Here is a 21,517-nt window from a genome sequence, read left to right as displayed (position 1 = left end):
CTATAAATATAGTACCTTCAGTGAGTGTAATAACCCCTAGCTTTCGAAGTTAAGCTAGATTTTTCTATCTCTTTGAGAAAACCAATGTTTCGGGCTTTATTAGAAAAGTTAAAATATAGGCTCCTAGAAGCTCTATATTAACTATCAGCTATCTAGTATAGTTGACGACCTTGTACTAGGAGGTCTATCTATAGGTTAAAGTTCCTATAGTAGTTTCTAGCTTGGAGAAACAAAGAATTCAGGGATTCCAAGCTATAAACAGTAGAAACAGGCTAAGCTTATAGCGTTTAAAGGCTCTAAATTACAGGGTAATTTATAAGCCTATAGCTGGAAATAGTACTTTTCCGGGCTCATAACCTATTGAGATTTAGATAGGTAAGGCCCTATAGTATATATACTAACAGGGCTTATAATATACTTTAAGGAAGTAATATATAGTACTATTACTTAGCTACTAGCAGTAATTACAGGGCTAAGGCCCTATAATAGTAGTTAATTTAGTAGATAAACCACTATTATTTTAGAAATACCTCTATATTTACTATCTTAACCACTAGAGTTGGATTTACTACTTCCTTCTCATATACCTACCAACCAGGGTACAGTGCCGAATTCGGCCTAGCGGTCTTAGTAGTAAAAAGCTAAATCCTGCAAAACTTATTTATATAGGTTTGACTAAAAATAGGCTCACCTACTCACAGCTATACCCAGAAGTGTCCGGACCTACTTACACTACTACTTTAAAAACCGGTATAGGGTAGGCCAGTTAGGGCTAAGCGGTACAGAGTAGGCCGCTTAGGAGCTAACTACAGTATAGGGTAGGTCGCTTAGGATGCTAAGCGGTATAGGGTAGGCCAGTTGGGAACAACCGGGTGTAGGGTAGCTCGCTTGGGAAACCCAGGTGCAGGGTAGGTGCAGGGTAGCTTGATTTGGGAGAAACCAACACTTAGTGAAAAGAAGAACTAACCTTCTTCAAACTAAGATAACTAGCTACCCAGTAATCGTACCGATATAACCAAAATACCAGTATATAGCTACAGGCTATACGAATTCAATTACAGTACTGTAGAGCCCCCAGATAGCTACAGTACTAGTAATCTAAACTCTAGGGTTTAATAAGGGTATACCCTATATAGATCTAGATATAGTTAGGTAGCTATCTAGTTATAAGTTTTAGTATCTATATGATTATAGTATAGATAAGGAATAGTTTATTATAAGGTAGTTCCTTAGATATCCTACCCTTATTATTGTTAAGTATAATTAAGACCTTTAGATCTTCTCTCTTAGGCTTTATAAGAGAGGTTATATTTCTAGTTTATTTAAAGGACTTATATATAGCTATAGGCTCTGCCTAGCAGGATCGGCTACTACTATATAAGGTTATAGTAACCTAGAAAGCTACTTATATAAGTTTAGAATCTAGTATTAAGGGTATACTAATTACTAAAGGATACTATTAGGCCGGTATTAATATAGTCTATCTTTCTCTAATAAACTAAATTTTATTAGAGTCTTTCTAGATACTTTTAAGTTAGTATAGAGCTACTATACTAATATTAGTAAAGATCTATATATTAAAGAGATAAAACATTTAATTAATATATTTATATACTTTTTAATATATATCTATCTAGTATAGTCCCTCCAATATATTAAAGGTATTATCTAACCCTAAAGCTAATATTAATATAATAAGTTTAAATCGGTTAAGTTAAGCCTATATATTGTTAACTGCCTTATCGATATAGGCTTAGATAGTTAAGTCTATTTAAGTAGTAGCCTTCACTAGGTTCAGCGGTAGCACTTTCATAAACGTTACACTCTTATTCCACTTATTATACTACAGGTTAGTTACTATAGGGGGGTCTGCAGGCCGGGTAAAGGCTATAGCAGTCGATACAGGTTGCAGTAACGCCCTCAGCGGCGTTATTGGAGTACTGCCGGCCATTGTCGCCTTCTCGCAACGAGGCCGGATTGCCCTAAAGATTGGGGGATGTTAAGGTTTTAGCGGTTGTTACTATGGGGGGTACTAACAGAGGGTGCCAAGAAAAAAATTTTCAAGGAGAAGGTGTATGTACCTACTTGAAGTACTCGGTAAGCACTATAATACGCGGCACGTCGCGGTTGTGAAACACCGGGTCCCGCTGCGGCTCGCGGACCAGGATCCGAACCTCGAATCGCGTAATCTTTGCTGAGTATTCGTACCTACCTAGGTAATCAATCATTCGATGATGTCGTCCCACCAAATCACCAAGCTTGCGAGCCATGTCCTTTGATGTCGCCCAGGGAAGCAGACTACGAGGATGAGGTACACTAATTTCAAGTTACACTTCGACGCTTTAAATACAAACTGTCTGATTCTGATTATAGGGGGAGGGACAAATGCAGGACTCTGCGAACTAGAGCGACTGATTCCAAAACCGGCTTGGATAATTTTATTCGGCTAGAAATTCAACCCAGAACTCCACCTGTATAGGTACCAAACCAAGAAGCAGTGGCTATACTACCTGTATAAAAGTGTAGTACCCAAGTAACAAACAGCATGCTTGCTTCGCCGCCCAAGCCCGGAACCCCCGAACCACTGCCCGCACCGAACCGCCATCCACCCGGCTTCCGGTTGTCTAGCGCTGCGCCCCGGATCCCCCGCCGTTTGTCTTGGTATTCGTCGTTTTCGTACCGCTTCCGGTAGTAGTCGTGGTCGTCCTTTTAGCCGGCCCGCCGCTTGTAGTAGCAGTGGTAGTCTTTACAGGGGCTTTTGCAGCAGTAGTCTTTGTGGTGGTAGAGGTAGCCGTAGTGGAAGCGTTGGTGCCCGTCGGTCTCTGGGGAGCCGCGCCGGCGGTGGTAGTGGGCTTTGGGGCGGTAGTAGTGGTAGTAGCGGCAGCCTTTTGGGGAGCGGGCGCGCTGCTGCTGCTGCTGCTGCCCTCGGGCATGGAGGCGACGCGCTCTTGGGCGCCGACCTGGACCAGGATGCGCTTGAAGTGGAGGCCCTTGGCCTCGAGGGCCTCCATGTGGCTGCCGTCGATGGCGCCGAGCTGGACGGTGCCGAGCGTGTCGTCGTCCGTGTACGGCTCCCAGATGGCCGGCAGCCGCGTCGCCTTGCCCAGCTTGATGGTCGGGCCGATGACCTGCTCGATCCGCGCCTTCGCGCTCATCGTGGCCTGGTCGAAGGCGATGAGATAGCTGTACTTCCTGTCCGCGCCCGGCAGCTCCTTCAGCCAGTTCGTTTCCATTAGCGAGTCCTTCATCGCCTCGTCCGCCGCGTCCGGGTCGGGGCCGGACATGTTGAGCGGTTTATCGGTGCCCCCCGAGCTTGATGCGGAAGGGTTTGCCTGAGGGTTGGTGCGTGCCGGGGTGTTGGTCTGAGCGGTGGTGCGTGCCGGAGTGTTTGTCTGAGCGGTGGTGCGTGCCGGAGTGTTTGTCTGAGCGGTGGTGCGTGCCGGCGTGTTTCCTTGAGGGGCAGTACGTGCCGGCGTGTTTCCTTGAGGGGCGGTGCGTGCCGGAGTGTTTGTTGAAGCAGTGCTGCGTGCCGAACCCGTTGGGGCCGCGGGCGCTGCCCTGCCGCCCGCGGGGCCTCTCTGGTTTCCATTTCCGGAAGACATGGTTGTTTGTGGAACTTGGTTGAGTATGGGTTGGAGAGTGGGAACTGAACGGATAAGAAAACGCAAAGTTTTCGCCGCAAAATCTATGGTCACCGATGTGGTAGATCGGTGGTTGAGGAATTAAGATCCGGACTATGGTTAAAGCTCGGACTTTAGAACTTGAATGACCCCGAGCACTTGGTACTGGGAGGATCCTCAACCTCTTATACTCCGGGACACGGTGACCGAGGAAGCAGGTTAGTGGAAAGGAGCCGGCTGGAGGCGGTGTTGGCATGTAGAGGTAATCCTGCAGCCCATTCCACAGCCCCGTAGTAGTCGAGATATCAGACTCCCCACATAACCACGGCGGCACAGCAAGACCATGGTGTGAAACAAGCGGCCGCTTAATCCAACATGACATGGATCCGACGATCCGGCTCCTGCCCTTGGTGTACGGATCGGTAGGAACGATATGTTGCTCATATCCGGTGACCATGATTCTTACCCCCAGACGTCGAGCTTACGAAAGCAGATGAGGCCATTCCCTCACGAGATATGAACAAGCTGCGCCTCCGTGTAAGGGCCCGGGGTTGGCGAGAGGATCCTATATGCAACCCTAACCCTTCGTCATACCCCCTTTTTCAGACTGCTGGTACAGTACTGCGACTCCCAGCAAGACCGCCCGTATCTGAACAGGCACAAGATTGCAGACTGAGTTTCAAGTCTGTTTCCTACATATCTGCCTAACCCAACCATCGTCTTAGAGAATTGGGGAGGATGGTGCCAATGTTGACAGGGTTAGGGTCATGTATGAGAGAAGGCCCCTTGGCAGACTCGTGGAGGATCGGCTTACGGTCTGACATAGTCCGAGGGAAGTAACTATGTAACAATAGCGGGGTCGTGGGCTTTTGGGATTCAAATCTGACAAACCGGGCCCGGCGGAGGCCAGTGGCAGCGGCGGGTGTACGATGTTTAAGGGGGATGAGGAGATGAGCAACACTATGGCCAGTGTCTCCGGTCTTGATCCCCTAGAGTCCCAGAGCCCCGGGACCTCAACTATGAAGGAGTGAAGGAGCTCATGGTCAGCCTAACCCGCGATCCGGACATTGGCTATCCCAAGGTTGGCCATGCCCATCCCACTACGCCACCATAAGCAGTAGTAGACGGTCTGATCCTCCTCGTCGAGAGCGAGGCATGGCCTCATGTCTGAGGAATAACGGCGGCCACTTCGGGAGACCTCGTGCCGCCGCATGGATTTGTGATTCCCATGTTCCCATCCTGTTTCGAGAAACCCGGGGCTAGCAACGCGCAAGTTCCCCGTATAAAGACGTGTTTCCTCTCCCCAGGTTACAGGTAGCCAAGATATTCATACAGTACCTACGTCCTCACCCCATCTTTTCGCCTCGACACTGGTTGTTGTAGGCTGTTCTACTCCCCAAGCAGAGACATCCTATCTATTTGCCTCTCCCCCGTCCCTCCTCGCGCGGTGGCCCGCACTCCAGATCTTCTTTTGCCCGTTATCCCTTCGACATGCCCCCCAATGGCCAACGCGGTGCGGGTTCGGGTACCAGGAGTACTGCGGATCCCATGCGCAGCCGCCCCCCTAGCTCTGCTGCCCCAGCGCCCCTCCCCGTGAAGAACCCATGGTTTGGCATCGAGATCGAGATCTTCGTCAAGGTTAGGGATAGCGTCAAAAAGAACATCGAAGAAAAGCTCAGGAATGGGAAGAAGGTGGCGTCCCATTGGGAGAAATGGCAGTGGGATCTCTCCAATGCCGAAGGCAACCGCGACCACCGCGACAAGAAGGAGAAGCAACGCGAATACGTGGGCCAAGCCATCATGGAGATCCTTGATAAGACCCTGGATCGGAAGCACGGCTGGACATGCACGGCCGACGCGAGCTTGAAAGAATACAAGCTGGAGCTGCCCCCCGACCCCCGCAAATGGTGTAAGTGGGCCCTCACGATCCCTACTGCTATCGGGTAGTTACTAGCAGGTAGTTGCCACCGGGAGGGAAGACCTGGCTAACGGACGGCGCAGGGGGTATCGAGATCATCTCACCTCCATTGTCCTCGAGCAGCGACTGGCAGGCCGCGATAGAGCTGGTTTTCAAATCCATCACGGATACTTTCAACCTCTGGACCAACGATTTCTGCGCCTGCCACGTGCACGTCTCGCAGGGCCTGGGCAAGAAGGCCGCGTACAACCTCGAGCAACTGATTCAGATCGCCAAGGGCGCCTTCTATTGGGAGGATGCCTTGAGACAACTCTTGCCGGCGGAGCGGAGAAACAACAGGTATGCGCTCGCCAACTGGCGCTGTTTTGCGATGGACGAGTATATGAAGGTGCCCCAGGCCGGCTGGTTGCCCGTGTGGCGAAAGATCGAGTACGCGGGACGGCCAGGGACTAAGGAGGCCCAGTTCGCCAAGAGGATGACGGTCGCAGAGGGCGACCCCAACGCGAATCCCAGGTACAGGTCGACCAGCTTCGACCCCTATGAGAGTATCAACACCGTCGAGCTCCGCCGCCAGGCCGGAGTCGCCTCGGCCAAGACGGCCATCCGCCGCGTGCTTCTGGCCCTCACCTTGAATGTCGCCTCCTTGGAGTTCGACTTCGACGTAGTTGGTCCCAGCTACCCAACGGCAGAGAGCCTGATCAACGAGTTATTCTATACTCTAAACAGGAGGCTCTCCGGAGCGTGCCAAGGCGCGGCGTTCAAGACCTGGCTTCAGGATTGCCATAGGAACTACACCTATGATGATATGGAGAGGAGGTTCAATGAGGTGGAGATCAACGAGCGAGAGAAGAACTACCGCCTCTACGGCCAGGCCACCGTAAGTGTACCTCTCCATCCCCGTTCCGGCTTTCCCCTTTCAACTGACCCGGGGTCCGTCCTTACCTATTCACAGAACCCTAACGCCGCTCCCCGGCCCTCTTCGGCCGCCTCCAACGGGAGGTCCGTGGCGTCGGGGACTACCACCACCCTCCCGACGCGGACCGCGCCCTCGACCACGCGAAATGTCATTGTTGTCGAGACCCAGGGCGGCGCCTATGTTCCGCAGACTGTCAACTACAGTCGGCAGTATACCATGGACGACGTGAGGTACGGCGGGCCCAGCAGAGACTACTCGCGCTGATTCGGACATGATCCGAGGTGGTTGGGTCAAGCATCAAGGTTTTCTTCCCATACCCGCAGCAGGGGGTGGGGGGATAGAAGGGCAAGCGCTGGTCCGGCACAGTGGTCCGGTACGGTGACTCGTCTGCTGATTGGGGCTGGTTCCCTGGCTGGGGGGCGGTGTCGTCTAGCGTGATAGATTGAAATTGAATGGTATTAGGAGTTTGGGGTTTTGGGCTTATCTACCTACCTACCTAGGTAGGTACCCATACACTCGTTAGATGTGACCTTGATCCTGCTGTACTGCCAGTAGTAGCTCACTGTTATATTGACTCGTTAATCAACAAAGTGTCTGTCTGTGAACCATGCTAATTAGGTACATGTAGTGATTGATTTAATATCCAAACCTCAACATCCTCCATTTCACGTTTGATTTGTTAACGACACGAATTCGGTACCGGGTCCAGGTTTCGAGTCTCGTTTCACGAGCTCCCGAGTCGGGTCCTAGTATAAAAGTCACGGTAACACAAGCACACTCCAGCTCCGGAAATGGTCACATTTGGCACCAATCACCCACCCGGAGGTCTAAATGTGCATATGTGCGCATGTGAGAGTTAGCGGGTTATGAACCAAAAAATCCCTATCTCAATCGTTCGTCACTCATCCTTCATCGAGCATGTGTGCATGTGCAACTTCTGTGGGTGTAAGTGCTGTTTCTCGTCGAAATTGGCCAGGACCGTTGGCGCTGTCTCACTGCACGTTTCCTGTCTGACCAGGGTGTCTGCAGGTCACGGTTAGCTTCCCCGAAACCCTGTTTCACGATGCGGGCGCGCACATGGCAGCTGATCATTGGCCTGATCGGGGAAGCGCCCGTCGAATCCGAGAAACCGGTCGGGGCCGCCAGGGGGGCTGTCCGATGCAGGCAAACACGGCAAACCGGCAGAAAATCCGGATTTCGTTTGTGCGCAAAATTTTGCTTGAAAAGCACTGGCAAGAGAAGCAAAGTGCCGCGTTCCTGCAGGTGCCAACCTGAGTTTGCCCCTCAGCAGGACTCCGTACCTGCATTCGGGATCGGAGCTGCCCACGATTGGCGGGATGCTTGACAAGCGGGTAAATGTGGGGCCCGATATTGCGAGCCCACCAAGTTGGTTCCGAGTCGTCTGAATGCCCCACAAAGAAGGGGTCGGTCAAGCGCCAGCTGTTGCAGCGCCGTGTCGGAGGATTTGTTTCGATTTTCGAAATCGCTCACAGGAGAAATCCTTGACCCTTGGCAGGTCATGCTTTTGACTGCAGATTGTGTGCAAGGAGAGGAACGAATCGATGGAAGGGGTTGGGTGGGGCGATTGGGTTGACAGCTGCATCGTCTGATCTCACTGCATCTGATGAACCAAGTTGTGTGCTCCGTCAGCCCTGAAAAAGCTGGGACGATGAGCGGTTTTGCTTGTTGGTGGCCCGGGTACCATCCATTCTTTTGAGAAACAAAACACCTCAGGCCTTCCCCGAGCAAAAGGAGAGAGGCACGGCGGAAATGAGTCCGGATGACTTGTCTCGAGCCTGCCAACCTTTGCCACGAGCTTACGGTGACGAGTATAGCAATATATTGTAATAATCGTGTGCCTTGTGTACTACCCCAAGCTTGTATTTTTGTGACAAGGTGTGCCGTCCGGTTCCGTCACTGCGGCCCAGGCACCCAGTTCATTTGTTCCTGACAGGAGTGTGCCCGGTTTCTCCACTCCATCCTGCAGGCACTTTCGTCCCACCACGGTCCAGAACCCCGCGTCAAGCACCCCCTGCCTTGGCCGTTTTCCCTGGGTTCCTTCCTTCCACGATCTGACCATCCCGGCCTCTCCCGCTTTCTTATAAGTCCCAAACCTCACTCCTTCCCGCATCTTCACGATGCCTGTTTGATTCTGGTTTCCTTTCTCACCCACGCTCCCGGGCCTTCCATTCCCTTCCTTTCTAGCAACCGTTTGTTTTCTTTCCATTTCTCCTCGACTGGCTGCGAGCTTCAGCCGTCGTACAACCACCGAATCTTTGGCGCCTTCTGGTCACGGCTGCAGTCATTCAAGTTGTCCCACTCGGACTTGCAAATTCGCATCATTCCTTCTGCGTCTTTGACAGACAGCGACACAAACCTACCGGTAACGCCACCTCGGCCCCCGAATTCACCTTCATTTACCCATTGTGGCCTGGAGCAACCGACACGTATCTAGAGATACTTACACCCTTCCGTTCCTTCCTCGCTTTGTCGTGCTGGCCATCCTTTCGAACTCTTGCACTTCTTTCCAATAACTACGACCCGACAGCGATCGAGCCATCATTCATTGATCAAGACCTTACCAATCTCATCGATTTTGACTAAATCAGTCAAACATCCAACTACGGCTTGACCGCCCCCCTAACATCAGCAAGATGTATACCAAGACCCTTGTCACGCTGGTGGCAGCCACCTTTCTAGGCCAAGCCATTGCTATCCCCCGTGGTCAAGGCTTTCGCCACGCGCACCAGAAGAAGGCCCTTGTCACGGAGCGGGTGACCGTCACAGACTGGGTCACCGTCACTGTCTACGAGGGTGACGAGACCAAGACCAGCCCCAAGGTCTTTTACACCCAATCTCGCAAGTCCAGGCCCCAGTCCAGCACCGAGAGCACCACGACCTCCGATCCGGTACCGTCTCCGGTTGTTCCAACCACCATCGTTGTTCAAGTCACATCTACCATTGTTGCTCCCGAGCAGAACACCCCACCGGCCGTCGAGGCTATCCCGTCTCCGAGCACCACTTCCGAGGTGGTTGTCGTCAACACCCCGCCTCCCCCACCACCGGCGCCTTCTTCCACTGCGCAACCTGCCCCGCCTCCCGCCCCTGTTCCTATCCCCATCCCCGTTCCTATTGTTGGGGACAACAACGGAAACGATGGCAGCGGCGATGACACTGGTAGCAACGACGGCAATAACGGAAACACCGGTGCCGGCGTCAAGCGTGGCCTCGTATACAACAACCCCCAGTTGCTGAAGTCCCTTCTGAACGCTGGAACTAAGGTCTCCTGGGCTTATAACTGGGCCCAGTACGACGACTCGGACACAGACCTCGAGTTCTGCCCCATGCTCTGGGGCCTGAAGCTTGATTTTCCCCAAGTGTGGCCCGGAAATGCCCAAAAGGCGATCGATGCGGGATCCCGATGCCTGCTCAGCTTCAACGAGCCTGAGCTCGAGAGCCAGGCCAACATGTCACCGGAGCTTACCGCCGAAAAGCACATTGAGCTCATGAATCCCTTTTCGGGCAAGGCTCTCATTGGTTCTCCGGCCATCACCAACGGTGGTGGGCCTGACCATGGTATCCAGTGGTTGCAGCGTTTCTTCAATGCTTGTGGTGGCAATTGCGCTGTGGATTTCCTCAACATCCATATCTACGGCGTCGATACCAACACATTCCTCACTCATCTGCGTGACGTGCATACCGCCTTCAACATGCCCGTTTGGATCACCGAGTTCGCCTTTGATGGCTCCGACGACGAGATTAACGCGCAACTCGAGACGGTCATTGACCAGATCGAGACCAACGCGACGTACTCCTTTGTTGAGCGCTACTCGTACTTCATGGTTCAGGATGGCACCATGGTCAAGGGCAATACACCCAGCGTTTACGGCAACACCTTTGCCTACGGAGCTTAAGATGGCGCCCAGCCGCCTTTTGCTTCTATGACAGCATTTCGATTCTACACCCCAGTTTCATGGCTACGCCTGGAAGGACTTTTTAACCTCTGTCTAGATCCCCATGGGCAGACTAGCAGAGGAGGACATCTTTGGCCATCAGCTTTCTGCTACAGCTTTGCTTCATTTCACCTGTACATATTTGACCACTTTTACTTCTTCTTTTCACTCGTTTCCTGTCCACCGAGGCAGTGATTTGGTTTGATGTTTTCATTTTTTGTACGATTTTCAAGGTCAACGGTCAAGGTACATGTGATTTGGCGATGGCGTAGGCAATACCGACCGAGCCGGTACACGGATGGACATGGCACACAATCATCTAGATGGATCGGGTTAGATTCATGAGCTATGAAACGGATATCAAAATAGCCCGCAGCATCTGTTTGTGTTTGACGTGATGTCCGTGTGGTGGCAATGCCACTCGAGCACATATTTCTTGGACATGCCACCATGTAGACATGGCTCGGTGTCTAGACAAAGGAATGGCAAACTTGCTTGCGAGACAGCTTTTAAGACATGAACTCGAGTCAGCTATACTCGACCCGTTGGCGGCGAGGCCATCATGGCCCGACCTCACCGCTCATACGTCTCAGGAATCGCGGACGTCTCCCACTTCTGGAATTTCACATCCGGGAAGGCGACAACACGTGAGTACTTGCCGCCCACATGTGAAGAGAACTGATGCCATGACTTGACTTGAACCCATCTTGATATTTCTTTTCTGCCTACGTACACCTAGTTTCCAACCATACCTAATAAACAAAGCCAACACCCTCTCCAGATCCCCAACCAAACCGTTTCGAAAACCCATATCGTATTATCCAAACCGATCTAACCCTCCCTCCCAAACCCCCTATTAATCCAAATTTTAACCCACCTGAACTCCTCTAGCCGCACCCCCCCTTCTCTCCCTCCCCCAACCCATCCACCCCCAGAACCCATTACTAATTACCCATTAACTCCTACCCCAGGAATCAAAACAGGTCAGAGCAGGTCAGAGCAGAGCAGAGTACAGTACAGGAGAGCAGCACCTACCGCCACCCCCTCCCCCGCCCCCTCTGCCTCCCCATCCCTCCCCCCACCCCGGCCCCAGAACCGGCCCCAGAGCTAGAGCCAGAACCAGAACCAATAACCACCTCGTTCCCCAGCCTCAGCCCCAATCCTTCTGCCTCATCATCCTGATGACCAAGCGCCGCGGTGGCGGCGGCGGCGGTGGTGGTGGTGGTGGTCGTCGTCGTCGTCGTCCCGTAGTCGATGTCCACGCGCACTTCCGACGGAGCTCGGTTGCGGAGGGTGGGTGTTGGCGCTGGGATCGGGGTTGGGGTTGGGGTTGGGGTGGGAGGGTGGTGGCGGTGTGGGTGGAGGTGGTGAGGGTGGTTGTGGTTGTGGGGATGGTTGTGGTTGCGAGGGTGGTTGTGGTTGTGAGGATGGTTGTGGTTGTGAGGATGGTTATGAGGTGGAGGGGTGCCGCCGTGTCGGGATGTGGGTGTGGAGAGCGGGCGGTGGAGGGAGGCGCGGTGGGTGGTGTCACTTCTGTTTCTTCCGGCTGCTTCGGGGGTGAGGATGCTGAATGGTGTGTTGTGCGTGCCCTCTCGCTCGTGGAGCGTGCTGCTAGTGGTTGTGGTTGTGCTGGTGGTTGTGCGGGGTGAGGTGTTGCCGTCTCCATCGCCGTCCCCGTCGCCGTCGTCATCACCCCCCGAGGAGGAGGAGGGGGTGCCGGACATCTTGGCCGCGTCGTCGACCATGATTGCCTCGGCTTCCGTGCTCAGGGAGAGGTGGGATCTGCGCGTGGTCTTGGACTTGGTAGCGGCTGGGCTCTTGTCGTCGTCTTCGTCCGAGAGACGCATGTGTCGGGCTATGCGGTGCGGGATGGCACCTAGCTCGTTGTCTTGCCCCCCTAGCCCGCAGCCACAAGCGTTATGGTTGTTGGGGTTGGGAGTCCCGGAGGAGGGTAGGGTGTCGTCGGAGGGGTGTGGGCTGGTGGTGCTGTCTCGGGAGGTGACCCAGTGGATCACGGCTGCGCTGAATAGGACTGGATAAATGCACAAGCGGGGAGTCGTTAGTTAGCGACGGGCCTTTAAGGGGTAGGGAAACGCACTGTCGCTATTGCAACACATCAGGCACACCCAACCTGGCTCGCCATTCAAACCTACGAGGACAGAGAGGTTGCTGCTAGGGGGTTAGTTGCGTGTAAGAAGGTTTGGGTGGAGGTGTGGCGTACACTATGCTGCTGGTTAGGGTGCAGATGCAGCCGATAAAAGTCCTCGTGGCCATGGTTTTAAGTCGTCGGCTACCAGGAGCCCGATCGAAGTTCTTGTAGGAGTAGAGGCCTGCAAAACTTTAGCGGGTTATTCAGAGACTGTAGGTAACAGAAACAAACCCGAGAGCGGTTTTAGAAAGATTATGGTCAGGTAGACCTGGGACAGTTAGCAAACAGAGATACCGGGCTTAACGAGGCGACTTACGTTGACGAGAAGGTCAAAGACTATAAGGGGTATCATTGCCGGTCTCTGCATGCCAATGATGCACTCACCATTCTCTACTCGCGCGAACCGTCTGAACATCGGTGTAAGAGTTGTGGCAATTCTAAAGACCGTGACTGTGGACTTACAACACAAAGTTTGGCACGACCACCAAGCAGTATGCCCCTGGTGGTGGGTGGTTAGCGAATTCTAACGGCGCAAAGGGGGCCTCTGTGCTCCTCCTACCAATCATGCCGAACGAGTTGAAGATGTAAAGTTTGGACTTAAGCCTCGGCTTCTTGTTGCTCGATCGTATTATGTACTACTCGGCGTCAGCTGAATAGTGCTGGCGGCGAATGCTGTGGGTCTTACCGCTTTCTCTACCAAGAACAGGTATATGAGCTATATGGGAGTCAGTTGTGCTTCTGGTAATCTTGACTTCTGGAGCCCGAGTCGGAGTACCGACGATCTATGCGCGGAAACTGTCAGTATCCTTCCTACAGACGAACTCTGGGGAGGAACAAACTTACCTTGGTTGTCACATAGCACACTAGACAGAGCAAAATGGCAGTTTCGCAAGCTGCGCCCGAGTACCCGGCGCCAAAGCCAAACTGAAGCACGGCGGTGGCAAAAACAAACATGAAGGAGTCGGTTGTAGATGGCAAAGACGACTGAATAATTCCACTATCAGTATGGGACGCATAATGGGAACGAGAGGGTTAGATGACGCACGCCATTGTACAAATGGGAGTTGTTTCCAGGTCTTGATTGCGAGATATCTTTGGGCTAAACGACATCGCCGTCCCCGGTCAGCAAACCCATATCCGGACGACTTCAAGAGCGGGTTGCCATCATACTCGTGAAGCCGGAGAGAGCCGAAATTGACAGCATCGATAGCGCAACACTGATCACCAAGCCCGAGAGTGGCTCGCTGCTTCCGTGGGTTGGCTCATGTCGTGGGGCGAGAGGAGACACATTTGGGGCCATGGGCTTGGAGCCCTAGGGGGCCAAGAGGGAGAGGGAGTGGCCAATGGAGGGCCCGGAAGTGATCTACAACCGGCCTTGAAGCACTCTTGGAGATAGACACGCGGTAGAATCGTAGGATGGATGTTGAAAAGGACTATTTTTTCCAACCCAAGATCGCTTTTCCCATCGCCTTCGTCACCGAGCGGTGAGCCCCGGACCAAAACACACGCGCACCACGCCAGACATACGAGCCCGATAATTTGCCAACATGGTATGGGGCAGATAAAGGCGCAAACGTGCAGTTTGGCTGAGCTGAAGCCGGCGGGAAGCGGCAGGCCGAGTCCAATCTTGCTATCCGAGTCCCAGACATGGGGAATTCCTGAGCCAAACGAAGGGCGCCGGGCAGGTAAGTCAACGCCACCCAGCTGCAAGTTACCGGAGGCTGTCGTTTGTCAGCCCGCCCATCTGCTTGGCGCCTTGATCAAACACTCGCCTGGCTCACGGGGAGGCATGAGGGCTTGCAGGATGGGGTGATACGAACCAAACTGTTTCGATTTCGAGGATTGTTCCTTGCGGACTTTTTGGCGAAGACGCGGGGGAGTATGAGCTGTCTCGAGGGCCTGTTTGTGGTTAAGGCTTAGAGGAACTGAAGGATGTGAAAGAGAATAAAAAGAAACATATCGAGTACACCGGGCAGCAGATAGAAAGTAACACGCCTGGTGTACGGATAGCCAGCTAGCGTACTGCGAGTCATCGGTGTGGCTTGATCTGGAGGGGAATATCCATACATTATTTCTTTTTTTATCCCTCGCGTCTTCGATAACGTTGCTTTCCCGAGACATCAGGATGCACCAACAGGGAGGCCTTGCTTCTCGATGGCGCTACTGTGATTGTGGGATGGAAACCATCACTTGCATTGACAGATCTGATAAATCAGATTCGCGACGAGTCGACCCCGCTCCAACCACGCATCCTCGAGCATCGTCATGTTCGAATCGACGCAGGCATCATGCGTTCGTCTTGAGAAACCGGAACCCCCACGGCCTGTGAGAGGCTGGCAACATGGAAGCCACCGAGTGGCCGAGCTTGAACTTAACAGGACAATGGATGCAATGCACTGATGCGCGAATGCTTTTTGTGACTGACGGCAGGGGGAAAAGAAAACAAAAAAAAAGGAGCGCGGTTCAACCTCAACCCTCCGGTGGTAAGAAGGACCTGACACAATCAGAAAGAGCGTCTGGGAAGAGTGAAGAATGAGCTGCCATGGCAGTGCCAAAATTGCAGTGCAAACGGCGAGAGACGGGATGAGGAGGCAAGAGCCAGCCGTCCGGTCTCATTCAAACAGGCTTAGCGTCCATCCCAGGGCCCTTGCAATAACCCCGGCGGCGATCAGTCCGGGGTTCTCTTGGCATTTTGCATCACGCCCCGGTTCGCAGCGCGAGATCTGCGATGGCATGGTGGGCCTCAATGCATCGCGGATTGCGGCCTGGTACCGAGCTCCGGGTTCTCCCATCACGTTGAGAACTTAACGCGGATTTTATGCTCAGCGGTTAAATGTAAATCGGGACCTCACACCTTCAGTTTCACCAAGAGTTTCACCCCAGTACCCTGTCGAGCCACCTTGCGGCAACACTCAAAGGTCGTGATTGAGAGCAGGAAGCCAGGATAGAGGACCGAGTACGGACGTATCACAACCTTGTCTGCTTTTTCCCCGACCTGTCCTACGCTAAGAATGAGTATGGTGAACAATGTGCGACCCCACAAATCCCAACGCTTCCATCAACCACACGAGAGACATGTCACCACCCGGGAGCTGCGGGGACATCCATAACTGTGCGCAATACAAACTTCAACAATTTATATATGTGTTTACGTGATCCCCGCCATAGTAAAGAACGTCTCTCCCTGTTCTCTTGCCAATAACAACTCGAACCTCCCACAAATGCCTCCCAGCGCAACTGTCCTTTCCTGGGTGAACAACCAACCACTAGATCATATCCCCTACAATAGTGTATACACATTCTGGTGTTGAACCCCTTACAAGAACAAAAACAAATAAAGATTACAAGCCAAACCCAACCGCTCCAAAAAGCAAAGTTGCACCCTGTAAATGCTGTGTCGGTCGGTACCCAAATAACCATAAGCCGAACCGAACCAAATCCAACCGAACCAAACCAAACCAAACCATACAGCAAGAAAAAAAAAACAATCAGCCAGCCTCCCAAACGCCAGCGTCTAGCCCAGACGGTACCTTATCCTCACAACCTGCAGTCACCGCCCGAACCGTAATCCCTTCCATCCTTACTCCACCCCTCAAGATGACGCAAACCCCCAAAGCCCGAAATAATACCAGCCAGCAGCATTAACCATTCATATTACACCTGTGTTCTCCATCCATCTGGCCGACCGGAAACGGGGTCAGGTTTCGCAAAAGTAACGGGTATCTCAAACTGTGAAAAAGAAAAAAAGAAGTCAAAACAAAATGGGGAAAGAATGGAGGAAGCGTGGCTGGCAGGTCAGTTTTCAAGAACCCCTTCTCTCACCGGCCGCCGTGTCCGGTGCCGTTCCCTCTCCTGCCCTCTCTCCCGCCCTCTCTCCCGTCCCCTCTCCCGTCCCCTCTGCCGTCGTCCCCTCCCCCGCACCACCACCACCCTCCCCCGCCGCGCCCGTATCCCTCGGAGCCCCCACCCTACTAAACGAGACACGCCAACTGGGCGCGCGGGGGGGCGCGACGCCGGCCGGGTCCGTTCCGTCGGCCGGGGCCGTGTTCGGTTCGCGTTGCTGCTGGTGCTGCTGGTGCTGCTGGTGCTGCTGCTGCTGCTGCTGCTGCTGCTGCTGGTGCGAGCGGTGCCGCCGCAGGATCTCGATGCGCTCTTCGATCGACGACGCGTGCCGCAGGCGGTGCAGGTCGAGGAAGCGGAAGGAGCGCCTGCGTTGCTGCGGCGTGGTGGTGGTGGTGATGGTGGTGGTGGTGTTGGTGTTGGCGGTGGTGGTGGTGTTGGTGGTGTTGGTGTTGTCGTGCTCATTCTGGTTTGCGGTTGCTGTGGTGGGCGAGCTGGGCGGGGAGGAGCTGCTGTGGCTGGAGTTGCGGGCTCGGCGGCTTTGCGGGTGTAGGTCGAGGCGGCTGTGGATGGGGGGAGGGGGGATGTTAGCGGTGTTGAGAGTGGTGTGGGTGGTGGGTGGTGGGTGGGTGAGGGCTTACCATAGTGGGCAGGTTCCGGAGATGTTGACCAGCCAGGGGTCGATGCAGGGTGGGTGGAACTTGTGGTTGCATGGCAGGACCCGGACGTCCTCGCCTAGAGTGAAGTCTTCTGTGCAGATGGAACAGCCGAGATGTCCCTCCTCCGGGCTCTCAGCGGGTTTGTTCCCGTCTTTTTGATCGGTTTCGTTGCTTGTTGGTGCAGGCACTACCTCGGGTTTAGGCATTGCGCCCGACATTGGCGCGACGCTCCGCCGGGCCTGCGGCGACTGCGGCTCTTCCGGAATCGCCGATAACCTTGTTCCCATGGTCGGATCCGGTGCGGTTGCTGAATGCTGAGACTCGAGCTCGAGAGACTTCGACGGGCCAGGGTCACCAAATTTCACAATCGGCAGTGTCTCCAGCACGGCCCGAGCCAGCCCCTTTACCCTACTCTGCGATGGCCGCCCGCCGGCGCCTGACAGTGGGCCATATCGCTCGGGGTACCGGTGCGCCCGGATCGCCCCCGTCCCGATGATAACCAAGAAGAGTAGCGTGATGAGGCCCGTTATGCTGTAAAGGATGCTCATAGCAACCGCCGAGTTGCTCCCGCGTTGCCCCGGGTTGTCAGGCTCCGGTCTAGTCGTCATATTCTCGGCACCCGTAATCGTCGCGCGCAAGACCCCACCAGCTCGGACGGTGGTATTCATGGTGTCCCGCGCCTCGTTCGGGTTGCCCATGGTGTAAATGGAGTTGTAGACCAGATCGTCGCCCTCGAGGCTGCACGAGGTTCCGTCCACGCTATAGAGCAAAATCGCCTGGGGCTGGTCACCCATGATTTGGTTGACCATTACAGTCGCATCCTCGCCGTCGCAACTGAAGAACACTATTGTTTCCTCGTTCATCAGCCGGGCATCAGCCAAAACTTCGGCCGGGACCAAACTCCCGCGGAACCAAATAGACTGCCGGCGCATCAGCAACAGCAACTTTCTATTGTAAGAAAAAAAGAAAAGAAAAGGCGAGCCTCACGCTTCTGTCACTCCGGTTCAGCCCCGCGGGTTCCGTGAGAGGGTAAACGCTGTAAGTGAGTCGCAAGGCCTCCGTCTCCGGGGCGGTAAGCTCGAGGTGCATGAGTGAGTTTAGCTCCAACTCAGTCACCTCGGATGCCGGTGCTATCCTCGCGTCCTCGGCGCGGACCCCGAAAGGGGCCGAGAGGAGGGACACGAGGAACAAGCACCCGAGCGAGGCCATCTTTCCCAACACCTGCGACGGTCGACGTCGCTGCGGGCGGAAGTAGAGGCAGGATGGCGAGAGTGGGTTTGTGTGCCGATTTCAAGTCGGGGCGGGGATGGTGGGATGCCGGCGGAAGTGGGTGTGTGGCAGAGGAGAAGACGGAAATGGTGGTTGGGACAAGAGTTGTTTGGTAGACCAGATCTCACATTGCACGTCGGCCAGCCGGGAAAGTCTCCATGCTGGGGCTGCCTGGTGGCGCTCGTCCTTGGTTTCTTCGATTCCTGATCGACGGCGTAAGGCGTATGCTAAGAGGCGGGGTGGCTCGGGTGATAACCCCGGGTGGGTTGACGGCCTCGGATGCTCGGGCAGAACAAAGACGCGCTTGGTCGAGCCAGTCGGAAGAGGTCTAGTCAACGTGGCCAAGTTGCGGAATGCGGAAAGGTATGAGTTGAAGTGTGGTGGTATGGAGGTAGGTATTCTGTTGGCGGGGTACTGTTCGTTCACCTGAGCTGCGTACTGTGTATTGAAGAGAAACCGAATCCGCGTTGGCCGGATATCCCGGATGACACAGCCCTCTCAGACTCAACTAAAATCGGTCACACTCAAAATCCCACAGCGTATCCATATGCACCCCCTGCCGCCTCATGTGAGATGGCGCACTGTAACAATAAGGTGGTAGCTTGGGTTATCACCTTGGAGGTCGGCATCAACCAAGCTGGATGGACGTTGTCAGACGGATCGCATACGGAGTAGACGTGTGGGGAAATGGAGCATGCACAGAGGAGTAACTTACACTACTAGTACACTCAGCTGGGCAAAGGATGGGGTTGTAGTGGATCGGTGGACAGAGCGTTTGGGATATGTTTTAGTGCTTGCGGGTACTTAAAGCATGGAACGGGTAAGCCCTGTGCCCAAGCCCTGAGGATTGCATCATAAGAGGCATGCGGGGTAGGTATCCCAGCGTCTCGGAGGAGGTGATCTTATTACATCATCGCAACGCCGTCCTCCGAATGTTCTACAAGAAGGATGTTGCCGACACCGAGTTAGCGTGGTCATCATGATTGGCTTTTGTCCGCATAGATGGGATGGCAGTTAAACGACGAAGGTACATCTACTGTGTACTGCGTAGGTAGTGAACTTCCTCGGCCTTTGTTCAGCTGAGGCTCTTCGCTGGTGGGTCTTTGTTGCATTTCCCGGATTCGGCTCATCGTTGGCACTTGACAGGTCTGTGACAGCGGTCCAGCGAAACACACCGTTTTGGTTCGGAGATTTTCTCGGGACGCTGGCAGCCGAGCTCAGGGATCGTCCATCAACGTCTCAGATGCTGAGCGCAGCTCTCCAGGTTGCTAACAGGGAACTTCAAGAGCGTGGTAGCCAATAGGTAACGTGCCCTGTTGTGTTACTTTCTGTGGACGAATCACCCCTGAAGCCCGAGAAAAGAGGCGGGCATGGCCATTTGGTAATGTAGAAAACAACTGGAGCTGCCATACGCGTCCACAAGGGACTTGGTCGGTTTAAATGTGGGTTAGATATATCGTGCGAGCTCGAGATCATTGGGGCCGTTCAGGGTAACAAGTCGTGCCGAGTAGCGTGGTATTGGCGAGAGACGGGACATCACACAGGGGGTGTTACAGCACAACATCCTTGCAGCAACACCGGCAGGTGCGGCTAAATGACAGTCACGGTACTGATGTGCTCGCTTGTTTGTGTTCTCCGAGGCTTGGTGTTTGTCAAGACTGTGTATTGTGGAGGTCGCGGTTGTTTCACTGCCCATGTGTGCGGCCAAGCTCGCGTCGCTTCTCGGACCACATAAAGGAAGGGGGCCACCATTTTGACAGGGTGGAACTGCGCAACAGTCTGCTCCGGGTGGCTTGTCAGATGGATACCAGGCGGTCAATTGGTGGTTGCTGTGCCCAAGCTTACCTTGTATGCACAGACCGAGATGAGAGCAGGCAATTGCGCATGAGAAAGACTTAAAGGCAGGCCGGGGAGCATCAAGCGTTGCGGCAACCAACAATGTGGGGATTGGGGTGACGCCACGCATTATAACGCTTCCATTGTGCAGGCAACCGCGCCGGTGACCGACCGCTCAAATCTCCTCCATGTCTTCGAGGTCATTCAGCGCTGGGAAGTCGCCAACCTCAACCCGCTCCGGGCGAACGAACACGCCGTGCTTGAGTTGCGATTCTTCGCCCCAGTAGCGGGAGCCACCAATGCTCCCATCGTTCTTGCCAACTGGCTCATCCAGGTGGACGCCGACCCAAGCACCCAGGCCGGGGATTTCCTTCACATCGCCCACATACTTGATTTCCCCCCGTCTAGAGTCGTCTTCGCCGACCTGGCAGCGCTTTCCCACGGCGATGCCCCTGGCTTCGATCTCTTGAGAAATGGCGGTTATCTTTGCTTGCTCATGATTCGCAGCGTTAGGGTCGAAACGCCCCAGCTTCTCCGTCTTCTTCCAGGCGAGGACAGAATCCGCTTTCTTTTCGTATTCCTCCTCGGGCAACACGTACTTCTCAACACCGGCCGTGCTTGAGAAGTTGGGCCTTGCGGAGGCGGGTCTCGTGTCGACGATCTGGCATATTTGATTAACCTCCCACTTTCCACCTAGACCCCCTTGATCTTCCATTAAGATAGCGACGTGATGTGCCCGGGGGTTGAAGTCAGGATATACGAACCAGCAACTCGGCATAAGGGGTGAGGGGAAACTGCTGTAGATAAACCGACTCCTCGTCTGGAGCCTCGACCGCAATCTTTTCACTGGATGACGTCTTGAGAAAGATCTGCTGGCACGAGGGGGGGATGCCGGTAATGGGTTCAAGCTTGGTCTTGAGCTGCGATATGGACCACGACGGAGTAATCCGTCTCTCGGCGGAGGCGTAGTCAGAGACCACATAGAGAGGAACGTCTGCCATAGTTGAAGCTCGGGGTGTTGATAAGTTGATAAGAACTGGATTGATGAAGGATGTTCTCGTTGTTTGGTGGAGGGAAATTGTAGAGACCGATTGCAAGACGTAGCACGTTGTGAGCCGAGTGAATTAGTAAACTGAGAGAAAGGAGTCGAAAGTATTCGTAACCGGCGCTCGCTTGCTAGGACTGCCCCTGTCGCGATTTTCACGATGTGTGGGAGGAAGTTATTCACGATTAAAATACTCCCAATCCTCTAGTTGTATTTTGAAATGCAAAGATCTTGTTGACATGGAGGGAGGGTTCTAGGGTTCTGAGGTTCCCTCTCATCGCAACTGCCTCAACTGTGTGTGTGGGGTTGTTG

At 53.9% G+C, this 21,517-nt stretch overlaps 7 protein-coding genes across 7 annotated transcripts; 2 read left to right on the top strand and 5 right to left on the bottom strand.

Moving 5' to 3' along the window:
• Positions 1-2,624: 2,624 nt before the first annotated feature.
• On the bottom strand, positions 2,625-3,602 carry B0H64DRAFT_465661 (uncharacterized protein; the record flags this gene model as incomplete). The annotated part of the gene is made up of 1 exon (XM_062807673.1): positions 2,625-3,602. The coding sequence occupies one exon, from the start codon at positions 3,600-3,602 to the stop codon at positions 2,625-2,627; it is 978 nt and encodes a 325-aa protein (XP_062656936.1).
• A 1,509-nt stretch (positions 3,603-5,111) lies between these two features.
• Positions 5,112-6,718, top strand: B0H64DRAFT_444677 (uncharacterized protein; the record flags this gene model as incomplete). The annotated part of the gene is made up of 3 exons (XM_062806800.1): positions 5,112-5,529; positions 5,622-6,415; positions 6,491-6,718. 3 exons carry the CDS (start codon positions 5,112-5,114, stop codon positions 6,716-6,718), a joined length of 1,440 nt encoding a protein of 479 aa, XP_062656935.1.
• Positions 6,719-9,009: 2,291 nt separating this feature from the next.
• Positions 9,010-10,464, top strand: B0H64DRAFT_212617 (glycosyl hydrolase catalytic core-domain-containing protein). Its single transcript, XM_062799456.1, has one exon. It carries the CDS (start codon positions 9,109-9,111, stop codon positions 10,366-10,368), a length of 1,260 nt encoding a protein of 419 aa, XP_062656934.1. The 5' UTR covers positions 9,010-9,108; the 3' UTR covers positions 10,369-10,464.
• Positions 10,465-11,438: 974 nt separating this feature from the next.
• On the bottom strand, positions 11,439-13,510 carry B0H64DRAFT_376327 (uncharacterized protein; the record flags this gene model as incomplete). Its single annotated transcript, XM_062802468.1, has 11 exons — positions 11,439-11,713; positions 11,939-12,439; positions 12,557-12,576; positions 12,629-12,737; positions 12,788-12,824; positions 12,873-12,892; positions 12,941-12,963; positions 13,019-13,055; positions 13,116-13,191; positions 13,242-13,271; positions 13,400-13,510. 11 exons carry the CDS (start codon positions 13,508-13,510, stop codon positions 11,439-11,441), a joined length of 1,239 nt encoding a protein of 412 aa, XP_062656933.1.
• A 1,881-nt stretch (positions 13,511-15,391) lies between these two features.
• Positions 15,392-16,459, bottom strand: B0H64DRAFT_404418 (uncharacterized protein). Its single transcript, XM_062804386.1, has one exon. The coding sequence runs from the start codon at positions 15,974-15,976 to the stop codon at positions 15,635-15,637; it is 342 nt and encodes a 113-aa protein (XP_062656932.1). The 5' UTR covers positions 15,977-16,459; the 3' UTR covers positions 15,392-15,634.
• Positions 16,359-18,264, bottom strand: B0H64DRAFT_419165 (uncharacterized protein; the record flags this gene model as incomplete). Its single annotated transcript, XM_062805361.1, has 3 exons — positions 16,359-16,959; positions 17,038-17,975; positions 18,043-18,264. The coding sequence occupies 3 exons, from the start codon at positions 18,262-18,264 to the stop codon at positions 16,359-16,361; spliced, it is 1,761 nt and encodes a 586-aa protein (XP_062656931.1).
• A 1,803-nt stretch (positions 18,265-20,067) lies between these two features.
• Positions 20,068-21,377, bottom strand: B0H64DRAFT_212297 (CAP Gly-rich domain-containing protein). The gene is made up of 2 exons (XM_062799455.1): positions 20,925-21,377; positions 20,068-20,821 (listed from the first exon to the last, which is right to left on the bottom strand). The coding sequence occupies exons 1-2, from the start codon at positions 21,159-21,161 to the stop codon at positions 20,336-20,338; spliced, it is 723 nt and encodes a 240-aa protein (XP_062656930.1). The 5' UTR covers positions 21,162-21,377; the 3' UTR covers positions 20,068-20,335.
• Positions 21,378-21,517: the final 140 nt, after the last annotated feature.

Source organism: Chaetomium fimeti, assembly GCF_033439085.1.
Source record: "Chaetomium fimeti strain CBS 168.71 chromosome Unknown B0H64scaffold_6, whole genome shotgun sequence".
NCBI lineage: Eukaryota > Fungi > Ascomycota > Sordariomycetes > Sordariales > Chaetomiaceae > Chaetomium > Chaetomium fimeti.
The sequence above is the reverse complement of the archived record's forward strand: the minus strand, read 5'-3'. Positions and strand labels throughout refer to the sequence as shown.